Source organism: Fistularia commersonii, chromosome 18 (genome assembly GCF_037954325.1).
Source record: "Fistularia commersonii isolate RoL2024-O1a breed Wild chromosome 18, RoL_Fcom_v1.0, whole genome shotgun sequence".
Taxonomy (NCBI): domain Eukaryota; kingdom Metazoa; phylum Chordata; class Actinopteri; order Syngnathiformes; family Fistulariidae; genus Fistularia; species Fistularia commersonii.
This window is the reverse complement of record NC_141301.1, coordinates 4,486,850-4,511,191: the sequence shown is the minus strand read 5'-3', so window position 1 is coordinate 4,511,191 and position 24,342 is coordinate 4,486,850. Positions and strand designations below refer to the sequence as shown.

Below are 24,342 nucleotides of genomic sequence, written 5' to 3'. Positions count from 1 at the left end.
TGTTCGCAGGGTGATTCAAAATTTGATCGAAACTGTATTTGCAGGCCGAGGTTCAAATGTATATTGAAGGTGAATTGTTTTTCCCGATTTTGTGGCGCCCCTTGGAGGTCATGGTGCTCTTAGCTTTTTTCCGTGTTGCCTAATGGGCCAGCTTGCGCCGTGCGGAAACAACATCTATGGAATATTATAACAGTACAGTTCTTAGGTTTTCCTCATCCGTGCTTGATAGTTGCAGGCTGAGCCACGTTTTCAGGTGGGCAGTCAGTTGCATCCCGGGGGGAGCTGGATCTCACGCTGAGCTGATTATATTTGAGGGGTCAAAGGTCACCTCACAAAAGATTTGGCAGGCCCTCTGAATGGCATAAATCAGACACGTCTCTGGAAAATCACCAAACTGTACAACTTTAAAAGCAGCCGTTATCTCCTAGAAGTCGTCAGGGTGTCTGTACCTTTAAATACCCCATTACTTCTTTTGTCCCAAGGCTTAGAAACCGTCCTAGCTACGCGATTCGGTGTATTTTTTTGTTCGATCAAGCCCGTGTTCAGTAACACCAACCAGCAGCCGTGCGGTGGGATCTGCTTCCTGGAGGCCTCGGTCGCTGAGTCCACTGGATGGACGCCGGCTCCTGAGCTTGATCTCTGTGTGCTGCTGCTGGGCGCCGCTGCGGTAAAATCGCTTAAATCCCCGTAATCTGGACCAGAGGAGTGGCAGAAAATCCTTTGTGCATGTATAATAGGGAAGTCTGGCGGGGGGAAAACGGCACTGTGCCGATTGGTCCCCCACTGAAATTCTCTGATATCAGTCATATTCTATTTTTTTTTCTTTATTCTGTGAAACAATAAGTAGATGTGGAAAGTTGGATTTTAAGTTTGGACCCTGGACTTCAAAGTTATCCATTCGTCCCACTCCTCCTACGCTGTCTGCACTCATGTCCCTTTATCAACGTGTGATATCATAACTCCTCTGGAGTCCCTGGGGAGTTGCTTGATCTATTGCAGTGCTCCTGTCAGGCGCCCACGATTATTTCATTATTTCTTTAATGAATATTAAGGCTGGGCAGAAGAAGAAAGGACCTCTGTTAAATTCCGACAAGCTGGCTTTTCTTTCTGGAGTTTGCATGTTCTCCCCTTGTTTCCTCCCAAAGTCCAAAACAAGGCCAATCGGAGACCCTAAATTGCCAAGACGTGCGATGGAGTGAGTAAATGTTTGTCTTGATATAGCTATTATTGTACGATGCAGTGCTGGGATCACAACTCAACGTTTTCACTTTCACAGGCTAAAAATTGAAAGCCGGAAGGAAATTTTACTGGCGTTTTACTGGAGTCACGGTACAACCCCTTCATCTTGATTGTTAAGTACAAGCTGGTAATCGAAGCCGTCTTAGATCAGTCTTTTCCTAGTATTGAGTTTCTGACAATATCAAATGTATTTCATATTTTCCCAAGTCTTTTAGTCTTTAAAGTGAGGCAACATAATCAACAACCAATAGATGAGTTTTAACAATACCAGAAAAAGGAAACCTTGTAGACCAGTGGTCCCTAACCTTTTTGTAACCGCAGACCGGTCAACGCTTGACAATTTTACCGTTTAATAATAAACGTGAATCCACTGGGTACTCGTGTGCAACTTTATTAGCAGTTTCCTCGTAACAATACGGCAACAACATAACTTGAGTATAACATCAAATTATCTGGTAACATCCTCTCTGCCCATTAAATAATTAATAATCAAATCTTTGCACTTAGGACCTTAAAACACTTGACTTTGACCCTTTATAGTTTTATTTGTATTTCTAATTCTCCCCCCTCCCTTTTTTTGTACTTTTTTTTACTGTTTATACAATTTCCTACTATTATTTATTATTGTTATGTTTTACTTGAAACTCTGGCACAACAATGTCCTTCAGGATAAAATAAAGTTCTTATTCTTATTCTTATTCTTATTCTTATAATAATTAAAAAAGAAAAACTCACATGGGAAAATAAATAAATGACAAGAACCAGCAATTACACATTTGTTTCTGTATCTAAATATACTTACACACTATTTTTATGATAATTATTAAACCGTGTTGAAGGCTTCATTGCTTCATTAGAGAGACAGTCGCTGCATATTATGCAGAGCGGGCTTTGTGCTTGGAAAACACCTGTCGCGATAAATCCATATTTCTAATAGGACTCCTGGTATTGTTTGTTAATAGCTTTCTTTTTCTTGGAAGTCGTAGTTTGTTCTCTCTTCACTTTGCCTTTCCCCCTTCACAAAAAAACTTTCTATAGACGTTCATTTCTTACTCATTTTGCTAGCTGGGTTGAATTTTCCCCCTCGAGTAACCTAGAGGAACAGGTCATTTTTCAAAATAAAAGATTTTTCAAAATAAAAGATCGTTCAGACTCAGATAATAAATAAAACGGAAATAATTAATCATTTCTTGTGCGGCCCGGTACCAATTGATCCACGGACCGGTACACGGATGGTGCACGGATGTACCATGTCAACTCTCCAACGTGTCACGACTGACAGGAGAAGGAAAAGCGATGGACTGAAATAGCAGAGGCTCTGCAAATACCCGGTGAAAACATTGCATGGTGGGAACAAATTGCTGAAATAATCTAGTTGTTAACAGTGACTCTTTAAGATTAACTGATAAACTGATAAAACGTAGTTTTCCATGAATCTTCTGGTCAAAGTTGTCTGATTTATCGGTAGCTTAACTGTTAGCGCTGCTTTTATTATTAGTGTGAGATAATTCGGGCTCGCCCCTCCCAACCCTCACACCACCCCTTGACTCTATCACACTCTTACTTTCTATCTTGACCCCTACCAGTTGAGGCAGAAGGCCTCTTCCAATAATCCATCCAAAGATTTTGCCCGGTAAAAGGCACGGCTTCCTCGCCACTGTCGCGAAGTCGTTCGCTCATGAGTGAATGTTGGGTTTCTGTCAGTCATTTTGAAGAGAATGGTCCAAACCTGCTCTACATGGAAAGTGTTATGAGAAGACCGGGTTGTGATTCGGTGCCACATAAAATAAAATGCGACTTGGCTTAAACTGTGACAACAGCAGAGGAAAAACTCCCGAGACCGCCAGACGGCTCCCGCCATCGGTTAGCAACTCACCCGGAGGCATGCATGTAAACATCTCCCCCAGCACTTGCCCCGAAAAAGGCACTTAAAATATCAGCGTGTTTGGATTGATATCAAGTTCAGTAGGACGAACATGGTTGTCAAGTGGATGCAAACAGGTTGAGAGAGAGAGAGAAAGAGAGACCTCCATCCGAGCGGCGGTGCATAGTCGCAATCCCGATTTGAAAATGATGAATGGCTGACAGCGTTTTCACTGTGCAGTGGAGAATGTTGCCCGTGATGGAGTTTCGGCTGAATAAGCCGGGAGAGAGAGAGAGAGACCTCCGCAGATGAATATCTCTTTGTTTCTGCGTAACTGATTGCCCTTCAGAGCCAAAGAGAAATGAGACTTTGACTCGCCTCACTCCAGCCGCTCTGCTCCCTGTCATTAACCAGACTAGTTCCGCCTTCATGGACGATTTACAACAATTTCACATGCAGGGAAAACGTTTTTTTGTGAAGTGCCGAGGAATAAAAAAAACAAGGAAAAAAATGGGCTTTGTTATTAAAACATCAGAAGAAGAGGAAGCAAAGCGAGAAGAAGAAGCAAAAAAAATAAAATAAAAAGGAAGGTTTATTGCATCCAGCTATGTTTGACTCCTGGAAGACACCCGCGGCGTCTTTGTGTGTCCGGGAGCAGCTCTTAATCTGGACGCAAGTTTTAAACAGAACAAAAGGGACAGGAAGTGAAAATCCTCTCATCCAAAGTCTATAGGATCTTGAGAACCAACTGAGAACAAAACCAGAGGTCAAGTCAAGGCAAATTAAACTTTATTTCTAGTTGCGTCATGACACTACATTAAAAGCAGGTCTGGAACATACCTTTAAAAATAATTTACAGAAACCTAACATTCTCCCATATGCACTTGGCAACATTGGGGCCCGAAAAGCCGCCTTTTACTGGGCAGAAACCTCGGAGAGATCCAAGCTCAATGTGGGCAGCCTTCTGCCTCGACCAGTATGACGGTCTGGTCGGTTAGGGACGGACAGGCACAAACAATCTTATACTAGTAGCCACAGCATTGCGAGCAGCTACAAGGTCCTGGTGATGTAATAAAATAATGGCTCCAGTATTCATTGGTGCCTGGCAGGACCTTGCAAGAGAAAATGGATGTTGGCGGTCTAGGAAAACCGAGGGAGTTCCTTTTGGCTTGAACATCCTGACAAAATCTTGGCTCAAGTCAGCAGTGAGCAGCTTTTTACCTCTTCATTTGTCATATTGTAAAACCAAATTTTCACAAGCATACAATAATGACACATGTACCAATGCCTTCTTCTTTTGTTCCTTACGGCCCCTCCCCCTCGGGAGGGTCGCCGCAGCCAATCATCTACTTCCATTTCTCCCTTTCATCTGCATCCTCCTCTCACACACGAGCTGACATCATGTCCCCATTCACTCCATCCATGAAACTCCTCCTTGATCTTCCTCTTGGCCTCTTGCCTGGGAGTTCCAACCTCAGCATCATTCTACCCAGATCGTCACTATCCCTCCTGTGCATATCAAAACTATCTCAGTCTGATTTTATCTCCAGCATGTCTAGCATGTGCTGTCCCTCTGATGGACTCATTCCTGATCCTAGCCTAAATGTGGCTAATAGTCTTGTATCGCACGTCCCACCTAGCACTGTTCACCTGTTCCACCAACCTAGGTGGAGCAAGTGTCCCACCAATGGACGGTTTGTGGTTCTATTCCCGCCGCCACCTGTCTTCTTTTTCTTCTTCTTCTTCTTTCGGCTTTTCCCTTCAGGGGTCGCCACAGCGAGTCAACTTTCTCCATCTACCCCTATTCTCTGTGTCCTCCTCTCTCACACCAACCACCTTCATATCCTCCATAAATCTTCCCTTTGGTCTTCCTCCAGACCTCTTGCCTGGCAGCTCCAATTCCAGTATCTGTCTACCAATATATTCTTTACCCCTCCTCTGTACATGACCGAACCATCTCAGTCTGGCTTCTCTGACCTTCTCTACAAAACATCTAACATGTGCTGTTCCTCTGATAGACTCATTCCTGATCCTATCCATCTGGGTCACTCCCAAAGAGCATCTCAACATCTTCATCTCTGCAACCTCTAGTTCTGCCTGCTGTCTTTTTGTCATTGGAACAGCTTCTAGGCCATACAGCATGGCTGGTCTCACCACTGTCTTGTATACCTTTCCTTTTATTCTGGCCGCCACCTGTCAAATCGTCCTTGATCAAGACACTGAACCCCCAAGTTGCTCCTGGTCAGTGCCTTGCGTAGCAGCTTAGTTGCCATCGGTGTTAGTTTGTGTGTGTGTGTGTGTGTGTGTATGTGTGGATGAACTCTAGCCAGTGTACAGTACTGTGAAAGCACCCTATAAGTTGAGAGCATTCTGCAATGGGTCTCCCGTAATATGTGGATGTTAGTTGAGAATTCTTTTACTTCTTCATGGGTTTTTAAACCGAATGTGACAATGTTTTGCACACACACACACATACACACACACACACACACGCACACTCACACACGCACAAACTCCAGAGAGGCCATGCATTGCATTGAATACAGCATTATTTTTTGATCAGGATCACATCTCCATTACCCCATTCTAGGGGTCCACTTATTGTGAGTCAGCTCTGTTGACTGCAATTTATCAGGGTATTGATTTTTTTTTTCCTTTTTCTCTTTCTCTCCACCCTCCTCCACATCCACCTCACCCCACAGTTCCAGTGATAAAGAAGACATGGGAACAGGATGCTCTCTTTTTAGAGTACTACAGTGACCATGCTGATCCCTCAATACCTACAATTAACTTGGGAGTGCCGAATACAGAGAGAGGTAAGTACTGCCTCTACAGCCCGAGCCTCCAGAAACGCATCCTTGCTTTAGATGACGTCTCCCAGGTTCAGAATTAAATGAAATGGGAAAGAGGAAACCGAATTTTCCTCTCTCAAGGTTACGTTTCGTGAGTGGCTGTTATTTTGCATCTCTGCTATTAATATCGCCGCACGTGACAGAGAAAACTACGGGAAAGCTGACAGTTCTTTGCAAGAGGCGTGTTACGGCCGTTAATTATGAAAATCAACAAAACAAATGAAGCGGAAAAGGTTGTCTGACAGTGGCCGCTCTTTTATTTGTTTCTTAAAGTTAGATTGATGGGTGTAATTTGACATTTTCTATTGATTCTGATGTGACCCATGTTTATTTGTGCACGACTTATTATTTGAGTGATGGGGTTATTTTTGCAAACCGTAGGATTGCTTAAATTGAAAAAAAAAAAAAAAAAAGAGACCCAATCTTTGTGTGTTTAAGGTATCCCCCCCCCCCCTTTGACCTGGTAACCTAGTAATGCTTGTTGCTAAAAACCGGAGGTCGACCTGCTTCTACCAATGGCAGCCAGATAAGAAACAGATGAAGAATTGAAACCACTTCTTCTATCTGGCCGTTCCCGTTTTTGATTTATTGTGCCCGGAGGTGATCGTATTATTTCAGCTCTATTTATTACCTCCTGACCTTCTGACTCAACAACCCTCAGGCAAGTTTGTAAAATTCCATTTTTGCAGAGTCACTGCTGTCAGGATATCCCGACAACGTTTGCATTCACAGCCCTTTTTAGTGCAGTATCGGGATCAGCGGGATCAAATTCCGTGGTTTTAGGAATCAATGGTTTTAAAGATTAAGAAACTAGAAGAGGGTGGCACGGCGGCGGAGCGATTAGCGCTTCTTCTTCACGGCAAGAAGGTTCCTGGTTGAATTTCCAGTGGAGTTTGCGTGTTCTTCCCCGTGTCAGGTTTCCTCCCACAGTCCAAAAACATGCAGATTCTTAACGCTAAATTTCCCAAATTACCCTAAATGAGGGAGTGAATGGCTGCCTGTCTCTGGGATCAACTGCTCTCTGACCATGACCCCGAGAGCAGGACAAGAACATATTCTCATCCCAATGCTTCAACCGCGTGACAAATGGAGAATTTTCACTTGGTGTCACATACCGATACATTAGACACCCGTTTCTCATTATTTTTCGCCGAACCATGGCGCATCATGTCAACATCAACGTCAGTATCTGTGTCTAAACCTAGCAGAAATAACAGCAGAGTTTATGTTTTCCCCGTCTTTCTGTTCGAAATGAGAAAAATGGACGCTTCTCCAGGTTTGTCGGAGATCAGAGCTCCAGGTACGTCGAGAAATGATGAGATAGGGGTGTCCAACGCAAAGGTATGCGGCACAGGACAAAGGTGTAGGAAATATAGATCCAGGGTGTACTCCTGCACTCCCACAATGACAGCTGGGATTGGCCCCAGCACCAACACGACCCTGGGTGAATGATAGATAATGAGAGTGTGAATGGTTGAAGGTCTCTATGGGGATATATGGCCAACTAACGATCGGGTTAGGGTTAACTCTCGCCCAATGACAGCCAGGATAGACTCACGCAGCCAGCGTGACCCTGAGTCCAGGATAAGCGTTATAGTTAATGAATGAGTGAATGAATCTTCTTCTTTTTGTTCTTCCTCTTCAGGGATCGTCACAGTAAATCAACATTACATTACATTACAGTCATTTAGCAGACGTTTTTATTCAAAGTGACTTACAAAACCTTCAACCTTCTCCATCTAACCTTGTTCTCTGAAAATTCTCCACTCTCACACCAACTAACTTCATATCCTCTCTCACTACATCCATAAATCTTCTCTTTGGTCATTGTCTAGACCTCCTGCCTGCCAGCATTCCTGATCCTATCCATCCTTGTCACTCCCAAAGAGAACCTAACATCTCCATCTCTGCGACCTCCAGCTCTGCTTCCTGTCTTTTCCTCGTTGTCACTGTTTCTAGTCCATACAGCATTGTTGGTCTCACCATTGTCTTGTACACATTTCCTTTCATTCTGGCTGATAGTCTTCTTTATTTAAAAAAAAAACTTGGGTAGGCAGCGGGGCACAAGAGATAGAGCAATCATCTTTGGAACCAAACCTTCCTGGTTCGATTCCCAGCTCCTCCTGGTGTTGTTGAGCAAGACATTGAACCCCCTGACTGCTCCCCTGGTGCTGGTTGACAGCAGCCCACCCCTTTTGATGGGTTAATTGCAGAGAATGAATTTTCTCATGAGTGATCAATAAAGGATAAATTATTATTATTCTATTTTACCCCTAACACTTTTCTCAAGCCATTTCAACCTGGTTGAAACCATTTCTTGACCTCTTTTCCATACTCTCCGTTGCTCTGGACTGTTGACCCTAACTACTTGAATAGTCCAATCCAACTTTCTGGATCTCCACTCCCTGTAGCCTCACCATTCCACCTGAGTCCTTCTCTTTCACACACATATATGCTGTCTTGCTGCAACTAACTTTCATTCCACTCCTTTTCAGAGCATACCTCCACCTCTCTAGACTTTCCTCAACCTGTTCCCTGCTCTCACCATAGATCACAATGTCATCTGCAAACATCATGGTCCATGGAGATTCCTGTCTAACCTCCTGTTAACCTGTCCATCACCACTGCAAACAAGATGATGAAGCCCCACCTCCAACTTGACGTTCTCTATTACACCTACAGCACACCTCACCATTATCTCACAACGAGCATACATGTCCTGCGCCAGTCTGATATACTAAAGTCTTTACATGTGGTCTAATGGACGATTTGCATGAATTTCATACAGAGAGAACCCTGCCTCTAGTACAGTGACAGCTGGGATTGGCTCTATGTTCCTACAACCCTTCGTACAGGATAAGCAATACTGATAATGACGGAATGAGTGAATGAATTAGTTAGTTGGTTCACCTCTATATGTGGCCAATTGGTTGACTTGCAATTCAAATTACCCCAAATGAGGGAAGGATTGGTTGTATGTCTCTGAGATCATCTGCTCCCTGGTCCAGTGTCAATCACTCCTCTCGCCCAATGACAGCTAGGATAGGCTCCAGCAAACCTGAGTTAAGGATCATTGTGATTTAGATAATGAATGAGTGAGCGATTGGTTGCATGTCTCTGACTGACGGCTGGGATTGGCTCTACACCCTTGTGAGTGCCGGATAAGCGATATTGATAATGAATGAACAATTTAATTAGGGACTCCCGTAATTTCCAGACTATTGAGGGTATCTGAATATAAGCCACACGGGCTAAAAATAAATAAATACATTGGCTGCACTTGTCTACAAGCTGCTGGTTCCCAAGTTGTAACATATTTACACAGAAAAATTTGACACAGAAACATTTTTTTTCACTTTTAATTAAATACATACCGGTGGCATCCACAAGTACCGACTGGAAATGCTTTTTTCCGGGAAGTGCCTGTGACACGGCTGATGAAAAAGATTAATAATGAATAACACAAGGAAAAAAAACATCCATCCATCCATTTTCCATCCCTGCTTTGTCCCACTCCAGCTGATCGCTATCTTCATCTTCCCACTGCGCACTAAAACCATTAGTCGTCTTCGGATTGAACAGCCCCAGAATTTCACTGGACTGTGATTTCATTGGTCCAATGTGACAAAACTAAATATTATGGCGGCATGAAGTTCGTTAACCCCCAAAAAATCCATCGATTAGCTGTATCGTTGTTTAAGCCGCAGTGTTCAAAGCGTGTGAAAAAGAAGCAGCTTATAGTCCGCAAATTACGGTAAATGTTTGAATGTCTCTATATGTGGCCCGGTCATGTGGCCCTGGCCACATACTGGATCAGCGAGGGTCAGCATTATAGATAATGAATGAGTGAATGAATGGTTGCATGTCTCTATATGTATTCCTGTGCTCCGTTCTTTATTTTTTTATTTCACAATTTTTTTGTGATCCTAGTCTAATTGCCCTCGGCTGAAAATGCCACTCAGGACCGTCCATGCTGCACCCTAATGGGATGACACATTTGCAGCAGTTGACCCTCCACCTATTTGCAGACAGTTGTGTTAGTGTTTGTTTGTAAATAATCTGGTTTGGTTCGCAGCCTTCCTTCTGTTACTGTTTCCGAGCTTATTAGTCCTCGAACGGCGGCGGACAGTCAAGGCTACTTGTTAGAAGAATCGCACTCATCAGCGGGAGAGCTGTATGCCATGAAAACAGCTGATTTTTTTTTTTTTTTTTTTTTTTTACCTTTATTCAGGCTCAAATCTTTTGGTTTGAAAAGCAGCGCGAGACAGGTCTCTGCTGTATTTTGCCTCAGGACAAGATAAATTGTCACCTCCTTTTTTTATTTTTTCACCGAGCAACACAGTTCTGCGGCCTTGCCCCGGGAATACGCACATTCACAGATTTCCTTGGGAGTTATTTTGTTGACCCCTTTAATAGAATTTTGTCTTGTGGGGAAAAAATTTAAATGAATTAAAAAAAATCACACAGAAGGTGACACTTACGCATGTGTGTCTTTTCTGTTGGTTCAAAAAAGAAATCAGCAATATATATAGAAATAGTGTTATCCCTTACAACGAAATAAAAGTGGCAGGCAGAGAGCAGCCGTAAAGGAGAAGGAATGACGCATCCAATTATGGAATGAATAATCGAAGTTCTTATACAATTGTATTGCAGAGGGAAAGAGTTTGTGAAAGTTGCTGCCAAGTCACCCTGGTCATCACAGTGTCTGCAGCTTCACCTGCATTGCTAATGTAGATGGAGCTCGGGGACCTTCAGCACCAACACCACGCCTGCTGTCAGAGGTGCACATCCCGACGTGGGTGTTAAAAAAGCAGTCCCTCCGAAAGGCTCCGTTTGCAACCGGAAGCCACAACGTGTCGGGGGAGATTACAAGAGCCCGCTCATGCGGCTTCTGCGAGATTGCAAGCCGGCAGTTTATAATTTCCTCTACGACATGTTGGGTGATGGGTTAAAAAAAAAAAAACGTTGTCGAAGCCTTACAATATCCGGGGGTTCTTGTTTTATATAACGTCTTTGCAGATCTCGCCGTTGCTTGGCGGAGGCATTATTTGAATGCGGAAGGTGGATGAAAAAACAACATTTATTAACATTTCAAGAAAGTGCTTATGTACAGCATGGAAACATGTTTACAATGAAATTCTTACTTTGTTGCCCGCGATGCATTTGGATATGTATTCACACCAAAGTGGTAGTTTGGACATAATTATAAAAATGAACGGTGTTGACAGTGCAAGTAAAAACATTGAGTGCAGCTCGGTGTGCCGCTCACAAAGTGCAGGTGCAGTTTAAATCGCATTTTACGCAATTTCACATGGATGTGTCACTAACTTGACATAATCCAAAAATGAGTGAACTTCCTTAAACATGACGGGCACTGGAGCTGGTCTTCTTTTCTTTGCCCAAAAGCGGCGTCGGACTTGATTCTCTCTGAAATCTGAAACATGCAGTATTTCTCCTATTTGTTATCTGGATCAATTTTCCGGAAATGCCTCGCTGCCGTATAATGAAGCACGGCGGGTCAATGTAATAATCATATTACCTCCGTGCTGGTTTTCCCCCAATGTTATGGCTTGCTGTGTAGGCGCGTGTGCGCACATGTTTGTTTTCGGAAAAATAATAGTTTGTCCACGTTTGCTCTAACAAATTACCTCCTCCTTATGAACTGTCAGTTTTGGTTTCTATGGCGCCGAATCACAGCACAGTTTTCTCGTGCCACTAAACATGGAGAGCTGGTCTGGACGATGCTCTTTAAAATTATTTGCAGAAACCCTACATTCCCAGAGGAGCAAGTGCTCGGCGACAGCGGCACCGAAAAATCAACTTGGAGTTGGAGAAAGGAAGTAAGAGTATGATAGCGTAAGGAAGTGGTCTGAGGGTTGGAAGGGATTGGCATAAAATGATGTCATACTTATAATTAATGTAACACTAACAGTTACAGTTGCAGATGTACTTGAGAGATCTGACTGGGTGATTGGGTTCTTTGAAATATGAAGGCACCAGGCCATTACACTGCGTGCACAAGTTATTTGGCAAGTTGTATTTTTGAGGATTCATTTTGTTATTGTGCAACTACAGTGCTCTGTGTTAATCCAAAAATGTTAACAAACCCTCAAACCTGAATATTTAAGTAGTTAAAGTGAAGTTTTGGCTTTCTTAAGAGAATATCTATATGTGCGCCATTATTAGGCAACTATCAGTATGCAGAATTATTATCCAACTAAAGATTTTCTCATCTCACTTTTTACCTGTTAAAGGGAGAATAAAAAAAAACAAACTCCAAATTTACAAATAAACGTTTCAGAAATTTTGAAAAAAAAAAAAAAAAAAAGCCTTCCATTCACAGTTTCTTGATCTTGTCAGAAACAGCTTTTTGTGCAGCCGCAACCACAGCCTCCTGAGCAGCAATGTGGCTGTTATGTTCATGTCAAATTTTGTGTTTGTGTGTTTTTTTTTTTTTTTTTACACCACATGCACAATGTTCTCTCCAAGCTGCGCAATCGTTCACAAACACAAAATTCGACATGAATGTAAGAGCCACATGCGGCTTGGGAGCTGTGGGGTGGCCAGGCTTGTCTTAGATATTTCAAGAGTGCTACATTCCTCTGAAAGACTTTTTACAATTTTTGACTTTTCAGAGTCCATTGAATCCCTTTTATAGCAACAGCACATTTTTCCTGAGGAGAAGAATCTGCCCGATAATTATGCACACCATGATATATGGTGTTGATCTACTTAGGCCACACCCTCCCTCATTACACAAATACACACTACCTGATATGCATTGAATCCAATAGACATTCAAGTTTATACAGCTTGGAGTTGGAAATTGTTGATAAACTGATGATATGGTCAATATAATCACTTGTTTAATAATTGTGCACGCAGTGTATACTTGGAATTGTTATCAAGAAAATTAGTCATTTACGGGATTCGAAAATTTGCCTGTTGAATGTAGAAATCGCCGTAGAAATCGGACACAATCCAGGGTCTGTCCTGTCAGAGACACATATGCAGGCGACTAATAGATTTTTTTTTACACTTTTGCTTTAAAAAATGACCCTGCTGGTACCATTATTTCCCAGCTGGAGGTGAATCCCGTACGGTACTGCAGCCGGCTCTGCCCCTGATAAAAACAATCCAGCTGGAGAACATCCGGCTCCTCAAACCAGCCCCATTAGCATAACTGGACAAATTACCTGCCCCGCGTATATCGACTGTCGGCGTGTCTTTTTTCGCTCTGAGATCTCATTCTACTGGCTCAGCTCCTTTTGACTAATAAATTACATATAAATATATAGTTTTCATTTTTCGCAGAGCTAACGTCGTAGAAGACACTCTCATTGATCATCTTCGGAGAAGGGTTTCTAATTTTACCATCCGCCGCACATCGTTTTTTACGGTCGGTGGGGACAATCAAGAGTGTTGGAAGTTAATTTGGGAGTTTTGGCAGGTTTCCACAGTTTGTCGCGGAGGCGCCCGTCGTCTCGGATTTGGTCGACAGCCAGGCGCCGGAGCTGCTGTCGAGGCCCGTCGTCGCACGTGCCGCTTACCTCACCGAGCTCCTCAAAGCAGCAGGGTTTTCATCCAGCGTCCAAAGTAGCCGATATTTATGGTTTAAAAAAACCCGTCATTGGTAAAATAATCGGGAAAGGAATCGGAAATTGTCTTAGCACTCAGAAGAGGATGAGCACGCTTCGTGTCCCTCAGAGTAAAATACAAAAAATTGGCACTGAATCAGAGAAGAGATTAAAATTGAGTTAAAATCAGGATCTGGATGTTTACCTTCTGTCTGTCTTCCCCGTGAGCAGGCTTGAAGCGCCTGAACACTCATAGGCATCGATATGTCAGGAATCTGTCCGGGCGGTTACAAATATCTTATTTCATTTTCATCACACTGGGTTTTATGTGTACTGAAGAAAGACTTTTGACTCCAGAACAAATTCAGCGGGTTGGGGGCTAGATTGAATAATCCTAAAACCATGGAACAGCTTGTAAGACAATTTAAGGAGGAAAAATATACCCGAAATATTGCCTCGATACACCGGCTCTGACGGCGTCACCGTAAACCCAATCTGCCAATAACACACACGCTTGACTGAGCACGTATTTTTATTTTAATTTTTTTTTCTTAATTCAATTCATACATGTTGACCACCTCTGCTGCTTGAAGGGAGGCCTGATGCAAGACCTTGAAAGGTGCACACTGGAGTAAATGCTATTAATGGTCAAGCAAGTCGCGTAAATTACTTAACCTAAGTTGTATTGCACAGGGCGATCAAATTCACCTTTTAATCCTTTATCCTGGGCTTACACCAAAAGATTTTCACAGTCGCAGACTAAAAACTAAAAGTCAGAAGGAATCACAGATCGGTCGTTTCCTAGTCTTTGGTTTACAACGATATAAAAAATGTTTTCTCGGACATCTTTGAGTTTTTACAGTGACGTAACACAATCAACAACCAATAGATGATCTTTAACAAAACCGGAAAAGGAATCCCGGTAGACAAACAATCACCAGAGCGGTATCGGTGGCAGGTGTGTGGGCAGTATTGATGAACCAGAACGGAAAGGTCAACCCGATCAATATGGACCACCCAGAAAGTGGAGCGGATGGTGGAGCTGTCGGCAGAACAGCCCAACTTGTATGAGTTCAACTATCACAAGTATCACGAGTGGAGAAGGAAAAGCGATGGACTGAAATAGCAAATGCTCTCCACATACCTGGTAAAAACTTATCTTTAAAAAATTGTTGTGATCTTGTTATAGTCTGTTATAGTGAGCTTGTAAAATTCCCCGCCTTTGTAAAATCTCAGTCCGAGACTGAGGCTGTGACTAAAACAAGTCTTTAGATGTGAGCAGGTGTGAGAAGATAGTTTTCAAGTCTTTTCTGGATCTTTTCAATGACTAAGGTACCAAATCGCGACACAGTTGTCTCATGACTCTTTAAAATGATTGACAGAAACCCCACATTCACATGCTAATAATAAAAGTATTATGGTCCAAAAACAGCTTGAATATTCATAGACTCATCATCTACCGCTTATAGCAATGGGCTCGCCTTCTGCCTCAAGCAGTCAGCGTTGAAAGAGAGAGACTGAAAAAGAAGGGCGAATAGAAATAACATACTAATAATATGTCTGTGGAGGCACTCAGTCGTCCAGCTTATTGTTGATTCTCATCAAAATCTTCTTTTCTGAACTTGATTCTCTTCGTCAATGCTATAAATAAGGGCAGCGCTAAAAGTTACAAAGTTCTAGGTGACATGAACCCAGATCAATGCGGACGGTCTTCTGTCTCGACCAGTTGGGTGGTTGTCGTTGACATGATACGTAATTAACTTTAGTATATGCAAAGTTTACAATGGTTGTATATCTCTGTATGTGACCGGCCCCAGACGGTGGTTGGTGTTTCTGCCTCACGGAAAGAAGGTCCTTGGTTTAACTCCACTTGTTTGAGGTTTGCATGTGCTGCTGCTGTACAGGTTTCCTTCGGGTTCTTCAGTCACCTCCCAAAGTCCAGTGATGTACAAATGAGAGGGTGAATAGTTGTTTGTTTCTATATTGGCCCTGAAACCAGTCCTGTTTAATCACGTTTAAGAACATCTTTATTTATCCCGAAGAAAATTGTTGTACTAACAATTTTAATCTCCCCTCTCGGCCAATGACAGCTAGGATGTGCCCCACCACCCCCTCGACCCTGAGCGCAGGGCAAGTGGTATATACTGGACTGTCTCAGAAAATTAGAATATTATGAAAAAAGTTCTTTATCTTCTGTAATGCAATTACAAAATCAAAAATGTCATACATTCTGGATTCATTAAAAATCAACTGAAATACTGCAAGCCTTTTATTATTTTAATATTGCTGATTATAGCTTACATCTTAAGAAAACTCATGAAAAAGTAATTTTTGTTTTTTTGATTGCATTACAGAAGCTAAAGAACTTCATCACAATATTCAAATTTTCTGAGACAGTCCTGTATATTCATCAAAGAATTAACTGCCACTGCAGTAGATCGAGCTGCGCCCCCTCAGAACGTCCGAGACCCTCGATGAAAATGAACTGCGGCGAAGATAAACTGAAAAGTTGAAGTGAAAGCATCTTAAGCACCTTCAGCAGCGAGGAAACACCGCCTTTAAGCGGGGAGAAACCTTGGACAGAACCCAGCTCGATGCAGGCGGCCTTCTTTCTTGACTGCCTGAGGTAGAAAAAGAGAGCGCAAGAGGGAAGCACTGATATAAAGAAAGTAATAACCTTAATTTATAAACCGTCGCAGGCAATGTTCTCTCTAAGCTGCGCAATTGCTTACTGCTCACACACGCTCAGCGCACATGAAAACCTATCCAGCGCAGTGAGATAACATTTTTTTCTGTAACATTTTGCCGTGTAACTCAGCAAGTGACAGGGGTCCAGCCAATCATACGATGCAATGCAATTACGCTACGCAGCCAATCACGGCCAATGACAGTACTTGCGCAAGTGCTCTGCCCATACACGCTATATAACAATAATAACAGCGGTGGCGCTAAGTGATGCTAACGCTAACATGCTAACCCCTTATGGCAAAACGAGCAGTGAATGTGATACGTCCACTCACCAAACCAAAGTAAAAGGAAATGCCGTTCTTTTAATTTGGAACGGCTGTCAGAGCACTTGCAAATAGAAGAACAAGCGGTGAAACTGGGTGAGATTTTTTTTCTTTTTTTTTTGTAAGCAAGTTTTCTAATGGAAAAATATGGACTAAATGGAAGCCATGATCCGAGGTTTGATACTGATGTGTGGCCACAGCGTGCACATCTAATGTTGCTCACAGCGGTCCTCAGTGTGCTCAGCGTGGTTGTCTGTATGCCCAGACATATGAAAAATTAGAGGGAACATTGGTCGTGCTCAACACCAATCCTTTGACACACTAGGCCAGGTTTGCGTTGGCGGGGTCAACACAAGACAGCTATGCTAACCACTATACCACGAACGCATTAGCATCTCATGCTAATGATAACAATAAGCACTCACAGTTACATGGTTTTAATGACAATGCGGTCGGCCTTCTGCCTCGACCAATCAGGGTAGAAAGAGAGTGAACTAGCTGACATGACAGAATAGTAATTTGAATATTCGTAAAGGAAATAAAGCTGGCCAGATGCAGTAAGTCAATCCACGGCCCTTTGGAACCTTCAAAATGAGAGACTCCATGAACTTGTGAAAAGTTGATCCCACAGTTTAGTTGAAAGTGACAACAAGAAAGCGCATGGTTCTGTATTTTCCATGGCACTCACAGCTTGAGACCTGAACTTGGAGTTTTTTTTTTTTTCTTTTGTTCCCGGCCCTCCTCCCTCAACTCCCCCCGTAACCCCTGTCTGGAGGCGTGCCTCCAAAAGTGGATTTTTGGATTTTATTCCTGTCAGTAGTTCAAGGTGTCCTTCCTTATTTTATATTCAGATTCCAGGCAAAAACACCTTGGGTGCCTTATAAATAAAACAGTAAGGCCCGGGTGTTCTTTGTGATGCCTGCCACCGGGGAGTTCTGTGTCTCAGCTCTCAGCCCTTACGGTGCGCAGATATTTCAATTGTGATAGGTATATTTCTGCCGGCTGCTCGGATTCGCTGTGTGCAACCCCGCCACTGTTGTTTTCAAGAGCTGGCAGAACATTTTGTTCCATCCGGCAGTCATGTCAAACACACCCGAGTTAAAGCTTGATCATCCCGGACCATCACGCCAAAAACCCGCATTATTATTTCTTTGAGTTGTCGGGACGGAGACGATGGCTTTCTTCCCCAGACTCACGGAGACTCACATTTTAAAGAGGGTTTTCTCTAAAATATGCATTTCGGATGTGGCCCGAATGAAGGGTGATTTCCAGTCTTTCTCGAAAATAGATTGCTGGCATGGAGGACTCTCGTAGGTTTGTGGAAAAGCGCAAACATAGATGATGTGCCTCAGAAAAATATTGATTGGAGAAAAATACAAAATGATCCGCCTTTCTGAGACTTTGAAGGTAGATCTTGACAAGTTGTTTCATTGCCCTAAATTTAAGGTGAATAATATATTTTCTCCTCCGATCACATTACCAACTGATGACACTGTATAGTTTTATTTGTATTTCTTATTCTCACCCTTTTTTTTTTCTTTTTTTTTTACTGTTTACACAATTTGCTACTATTAGTCACTATTTTTATATTTTACTTGAAACTCTGGCACAATTTTCTTTGGGATAAGTAAAATTGTTCTTATTCTTATTCTTATTCTTATTCTTAAAGCAATATTCATGAGAGTTAAAAGCTCAATGCGAAAAACAAAATGACACAAAGTTGCTGTTTTTTTCAGAATACAATATAAGAGACTTGATGATGTATTTTGTTCTATTACATATTAATATGATTCATTATAATAATTGTGTATTATGATGTACAATTATAAATATTAGTATGATATATCAGATATATATATTGTGATTAAAGCAGTTATTCTGCACCATTCTTCTGTATCTTTCAGATATAGTGGAAGTGAAATCATGTAATATACGTGTAATATGAGCTTTTATTTCTCTTTCTTTCTAAATGTTTGTTCGAATTTTTTCATCACTGTCATTTAACCTTAATTCCCTCATTCATTCACTCGTGTAGTGCGTTTTTCAACTTTTTTATTTAATATTGTTAATATTATCAAGGATTTTTCAAAACACCATGTGATTCTGCATTAAAATTATTTTTTTATATATTTCTTATTCCAATTATTTTTATGGTAAAATAAGCATTTTTTAGGGTGGCAACCAATTAGAGTATGGTGTTCAGTATCCTGGGCTCTGATTGGCTCGGCATCATTCTCTTCATCTCCCGTGCATAGCATGCATTCAGTATGTCGCCTTCTCTATTTCACAATTTCAACGATGTGCGGTGTCGTGTTTGTGTGAATTATCCTGACAGAATTTTTAATAAGAGTGTCGGGAGGGCCATAAAGCTTTAAAAATGTATATAATAAAATGAAAAATATGGAAAACCCATGCAGACAGGGAGGGAGAACACGCAAAACATGCAGACTCCGAATTAAACCAATCACCCTCTGTGCCATCGCGTCCTTCTGAATTTTTCTTTTTTTTTTTCCTCATCCCTCAACACCACATGTTTGTTTTACAGGCCACTGCGGGAAGACCTTTGCGATCCTTGAGAGGTTTTTAGGAAACGAGGTCCCGAAGACCAAGTGGCTCCTCGTGGTGGATGACGACACGCTCATCAGGTGTGTTCTCCGCATCCTCAAAAAACGTATTCCCAATATGTATTCCCGTATTCCGTATGATTTGTGTTTCTGTAATTTTTGTTTGTATATTTAAAAAAAAATGAATCATTTGGGGCGGGGTAAAGCTAGCGCTCTCGATATTAGCGCCCAGTACATGAATCCAGGTCCATGTGGCTTCACTTTATATCCGTCAAGTTGCTCCTTGGCGTGGAAGATTCTGGATGTGTAATGGTGCCTTGGGGGAGAGCAGCCTCCCGAGTGTTTTGTGTGTGTGTGTGTGTGTGTGTGTGTGTGTGTGTGTGTGTGTGTGTGTGTGTGTGTGTCCGTGCATGCACCTGCAGCACGTGTGATTGCTTTGATCCCGGCTTTCTTCAGCCTCCCCAGACTGCAGGTCCTGCTGAGCTGTTACAACTCCTCTGAACCGGTGTGTCTCGGGGAGCGCTACGGCTACGGCCTCGGCCAAGGCGGCTACAGCTACATCACAGGGGGTGGAGGGTGAGTTCCACGGCCTGGGACGCCCGGGGAATTATGATGAAAGATAGGGATTCGGTGCAGGGACGCCGCCATGAATTTTAAAAAGCTCGGCCTGTTTCAAACGGCACAACCGAAGACAAACAATTAAATTGAAAGTACAGGCGGTATGTGCAGGTGGTCATCAGTTCAGGGGTGTGTTCATTTATAACTAGATCAGACATAAAAATGCAGTTAAAAAAAAAAAATAACAAAGATTTTAAATTCAGCTTAGTGACTTTTTAAAATGGACGCCGAGCCCAGGCAGGACGTCAGCTGTCAGGATGGTGGGGAAAAAAAAACATCGCTGCCAGGCCGCATGGGAGACTATTTGGGGACACTTCAGTCGTGGTGACACATGACAACACGTCTGAGGCCGGTTTGCTCCGAAGTGATATCTCCAAAAAAAAAAAAAAAGTGCCTGGACGGCACGGACATTTTTTTGTCCGCTCCCCCAGCAGAACCGAGAACATCTCTTTTTCCGTAATTGCGACTCTTCAGAGATGTCGCGATGTGGAGGATCCGGAGATAAACGCACCTCCTCCTCCCGGTTTGTCTCGAGTTTCTCTTCCTCCGTTGTCATCTCCTTCCCTCCTAAGCGAACAAGATGTGCCAAAGATACCCCCCCCAAAATTATATGATCGACTTGTCTTTTTCCAACACTTGATGATTAATGTGATGATGTCCTATCCGGCTGGAATTTCTAAAATCAACCTCTCTGCCGGTCCAGCATGGTCTTCAGTCGGGAGGCGGTGGTTAGACTCCTGAACAGCGGCTGCAAGTGCTACAGCATCGACGCGCCTGACGACATGGTGCTGGGGATGTGCCTCAACGCTCTGGGTCTTCCTGCGACACACAGTCCGCTGTTCCACCAGGTCAGGGATTTACTCTTACCTCTGCGAGGCGGGTATTTTCTTGCTAAAGCAGAATTACATTGATGTCAGGGAGGCAAATTAATTGATTCACTCATGATCTATACTGCTTAATCTGCAGTCAGGGTCATGAAGCGGGGCATGTCATTGGCCGAGAGGCTGGGTTCACCCCGGAACGGTCGCCAGTCGATCACAGGGTCTCATACGGGGACCTGCGGTCATTCATACTTCATAGACATACAACTATTCACTCACCCATTCATGTGTTTAGGGATCTGCAACTATTCATCCTGACACATGGAGACAAACAACTATTCAGTCAATGATCACAGGTCATTTCAAATCAAGCTCCCATTCACTCTCTCATTCAAACTTCATGGACATACAACTAGTCAGTCAGTCATTGATACATAATTTAGAGAAATACAAACCCTCATTCACCCTCTCATTCATATGTAAGACACAAAAAACAGTCACGTGTCATATGGACGTACAGTCGCACGTGATACAGCCAACCATTCATTCACCCTCTCATTCACAAATCCTAGAGAAACAAAAAACCCTTCACACTTTCATTTACACATCTTACAGAGACAAAAACCATACACTTCCAAATTCATTCACATAGACATACAGCCATCCACCCTCTCATTCACACATCTCAAAGAGACATGCAGCCATTCACCCTTTCATTTACACAACACACAGAGACAAATCCATTAACTCGTTCATTTACATATAGACATACAATAATTCATCCTCTCATTCATTCCATGTAGACATACAATTCACTCTCATTCATTCATATACAGACATAAAGCAATTCACTCGCTCATTCACATTGTGTACATCAGGTGCGCCCAATACGTCGATCGCAATCTACCGGTTGATTGAAAGGTAGTGTGGGTAGATCGCATGGCATTAAAACGTGCACCTATACTCCTCACTATGAAATGTGTCTCTTAAATGACAGTTGGTCTGTCCAATCTGACCTTTTCTGACAGAGGCGCCACCGCACATGTGCACATAACTGCGAGTTCTAGCAAGCTAGCGAGTTAGCCTCCAATTTATGTCTTCTAAACTTATGGGTATAAAAATGAGTAGGGGAGCTGGACCGAGTAAAAAGACCAAAACGTAACACGGAATGGGAGGGGGACTTTTTTTTTACTATGTTATTTTCAAAGTGCGTTCGCCTCATCTGCCGGTGTGGAGCGGCATTTTCAAACCGTTCATAAAAACTACAGCACCGACTTCCCTCCAAAAACTGAGCTGAGAAGGAGAAAGGTGAAGGAACTAAAATCCCTGCTGTCAGTCAGGACAGCAGTCATTTTTCTCTCTGCTAACTTCTGACTCCATTCAAGTCATCAGAGTAAGGTTTTTACCAAAAAAGTACTCTGTTGTAGTGTGACATAAGGGTTCATGCAGTTATGCAAGATCCACAAACATTTATTGTGTTAATTATACTCAGTATATAAAACAATAAATATATATTCAGCATTTTTCATGGAGGTAGATCATTTTCACATGGTCATTTTGAAAAGTAGCTCACAATGCTAAAAAGTGTGGGCACTCCTGGTATAGATAGTCTTTGACATATCACAACAAGAGATGCAACCATTCACCTTTTCATTCAAACGCCATACAGACAAACAAACATTCGCTCCCTCATTCCCATCATATGGATCCAAACATTCGCCTTTTCATTCACAAATCTAGGCAATTACATGTCTTTGCACCGCGGAAGAAACCAGGATGAAACCAGGAGAACATGCAACCTCCACACAGAAAGTCCTGTCCGGCCTCCGTCACTGTGCCGCCCAGGAAGCAATTTATCATTTCAATTTCAATTATTACCATTTTTTTTCAATTCTGCATTTTACTGTGAGGTTCAAGCGAAGGCGCGAGATCGCATCCCGTCGTCAAATTACCCTCAGAGATTCGCGGAAGAAAATCAACCTGCGACGCAGAGCCCATTGGTAGTCCACAGCACGAGCGGGCCGGCGTGCAATATTCAGGAGCCGAGAACGGGGGAGGAGCTCACGTCAGTCTTCGTCGACGTAATTAAGTTTGCAATAACGCCGGTCGGGGAAACAGAAATCATCTTCCTCGGTTGATTCGGTCGATTGAAACGTTTCCACGCGATTCGCAGCCCAGCACGCCTGCCCCATTTAGACCCCGGCGTCCATTATCCCGCAATTTCCCACCTTGTCGTCTTCCTTCCTCCCCCCCCCAGCGGAGATAAAGCACGACTCTTACCTTTCAGGCGCGACCGGAGGACTACGCCAAAGACTTCCTCGCTCACCAGGTGCCCATCTCCTTCCACAAACACTGGAACGTCGACCCGGTCGCCGTCTTCGACGAATGGCTCAGGGGCGACTCGGGGGCGAGGAGGTCCGAGGGAATCCATGAGAACGCCAAGACGGAGCTGTAGAGAAGCCGAGCGAGCCTGTTGAGATGCGTGTGCGCGAGTGCGTGCGCACGTGTGTGCGTGCGGTGTGTCTTTGTGCTTCATGACGACGTAGACGCGGAATCGAAGTGTCCTTCGCTGCTGTAAATTTTTTTGTATCGTCGATGTTGAATTCACGAGAGGGACAACTGTGCGTGTGTGTGTGTGTGTGTGTGTGTGTGTGTGTGTGTGTGTGCGTGCGCCCAAGTTTTTTTTTTTTTTTTCACAACTGAATTCCCACGGTGTAGCGTGCGGAGATGGCCGCCGGGACGAGACTGATTAAAATGTAAAATAAAACGCGAGGACATTTGTTTCGGGGGATGTCGTATCTCCCGACAATGCTATAAAGTTTTTTTTTTGTTTGTTTTTTTTTGACACGAAAGTGCAAATAAATAAATATATGACAACATGCAGGGGAGGGTGGGGGAGTTTATTAGCCTTCAGTCTGGTACATCGGATCATTTTTGTAATACGTTTCCCCGTCGGGACGCCTCACTCATGACCAACACAAAGATTTCAGGCCTGTAAAATTCATTTCGAACTTTTCCAGGGAGTCATGAGGACTTCAACGTCAAGTGAGAAGTGGAACTTTGCATGAAGGCGGTTAACCGGTCCTTGTTTGTTTCTTCCTCGCAAATGAAGTGTCCGAGAATACGAATATTCGAAGACCTTGTGTACTCGTTGAGGAATTGAACCCTTCTCCTTGCTGTTTGCCATCAGACTGAATTAATGCTCTTGTTTTTCTTTCGCTCAGCGAATCATCTTCCTTCGTTTAACCCTATTTTCAGCATCCTCTTTCACTCCACCAGAATGCCCGTCGTCTCTAGTCCTTTCTGCAGCTTCGTCTCAGCCTCAGCATCGGCAACCTTTACCGCTCAAAGAGCCCTTTGAACACATTTCCACATTGAAATTTAAAATTAATTAACACAGCATATGACATTATATTTTTTTGCCTTTATGCTATGTACAAACAAAATATATGATGCCTTTTTTTTTTAATTAATGAAACCCTGCAGAGAAAACGAAATTACATCTCTGCATGCAACAAAACAATTTGACGTTAAGTTGAAGGTTACTTTTAATCAAAATTCTCAATGTCTATTTGGGTACTCCTTGTATTTATGAAAAAAAGGTCAGCTTAAATTATCCACCAGCAGCAAACCAAAAATGCTGTCCTTTTACTGGCCCGTGCAGTCGCTTATCAAGAGCGACAAAAATATTTTAACACATTTTATTTAGATGTTACAAGATCGCCATAATCTTCAAATGTAAAATTCCATTTCAAAAATGAACAAACTGAAATAAAATAGCTTTGAGCCGCAGGAG

General features: G+C 42.8%; 1 protein-coding gene across 1 annotated transcript in view; it reads left to right on the top strand.

Annotated features, from left to right (window-relative positions):
- LOC147224216 (beta-1,3-glucosyltransferase-like) overlaps positions 1-23,420 on the top strand; it is a 115,265-nt gene extending 91,845 nt beyond the window's left edge. The window contains exons 12-16 of the mRNA XM_086164957.1: positions 5,806-5,919; positions 19,089-19,188; positions 19,564-19,683; positions 20,429-20,573; positions 22,834-23,420. Coding sequence (XP_086021083.1) covers positions 5,806-5,919; positions 19,089-19,188; positions 19,564-19,683; positions 20,429-20,573; positions 22,834-23,001 — 647 coding nt within the window. The 3' untranslated portion in view covers positions 23,002-23,420. The remainder of the gene's footprint in view (positions 1-5,805; positions 5,920-19,088; positions 19,189-19,563; positions 19,684-20,428; positions 20,574-22,833) is intronic.
- The last annotated feature ends 922 nt before the right edge of the window (positions 23,421-24,342 follow it).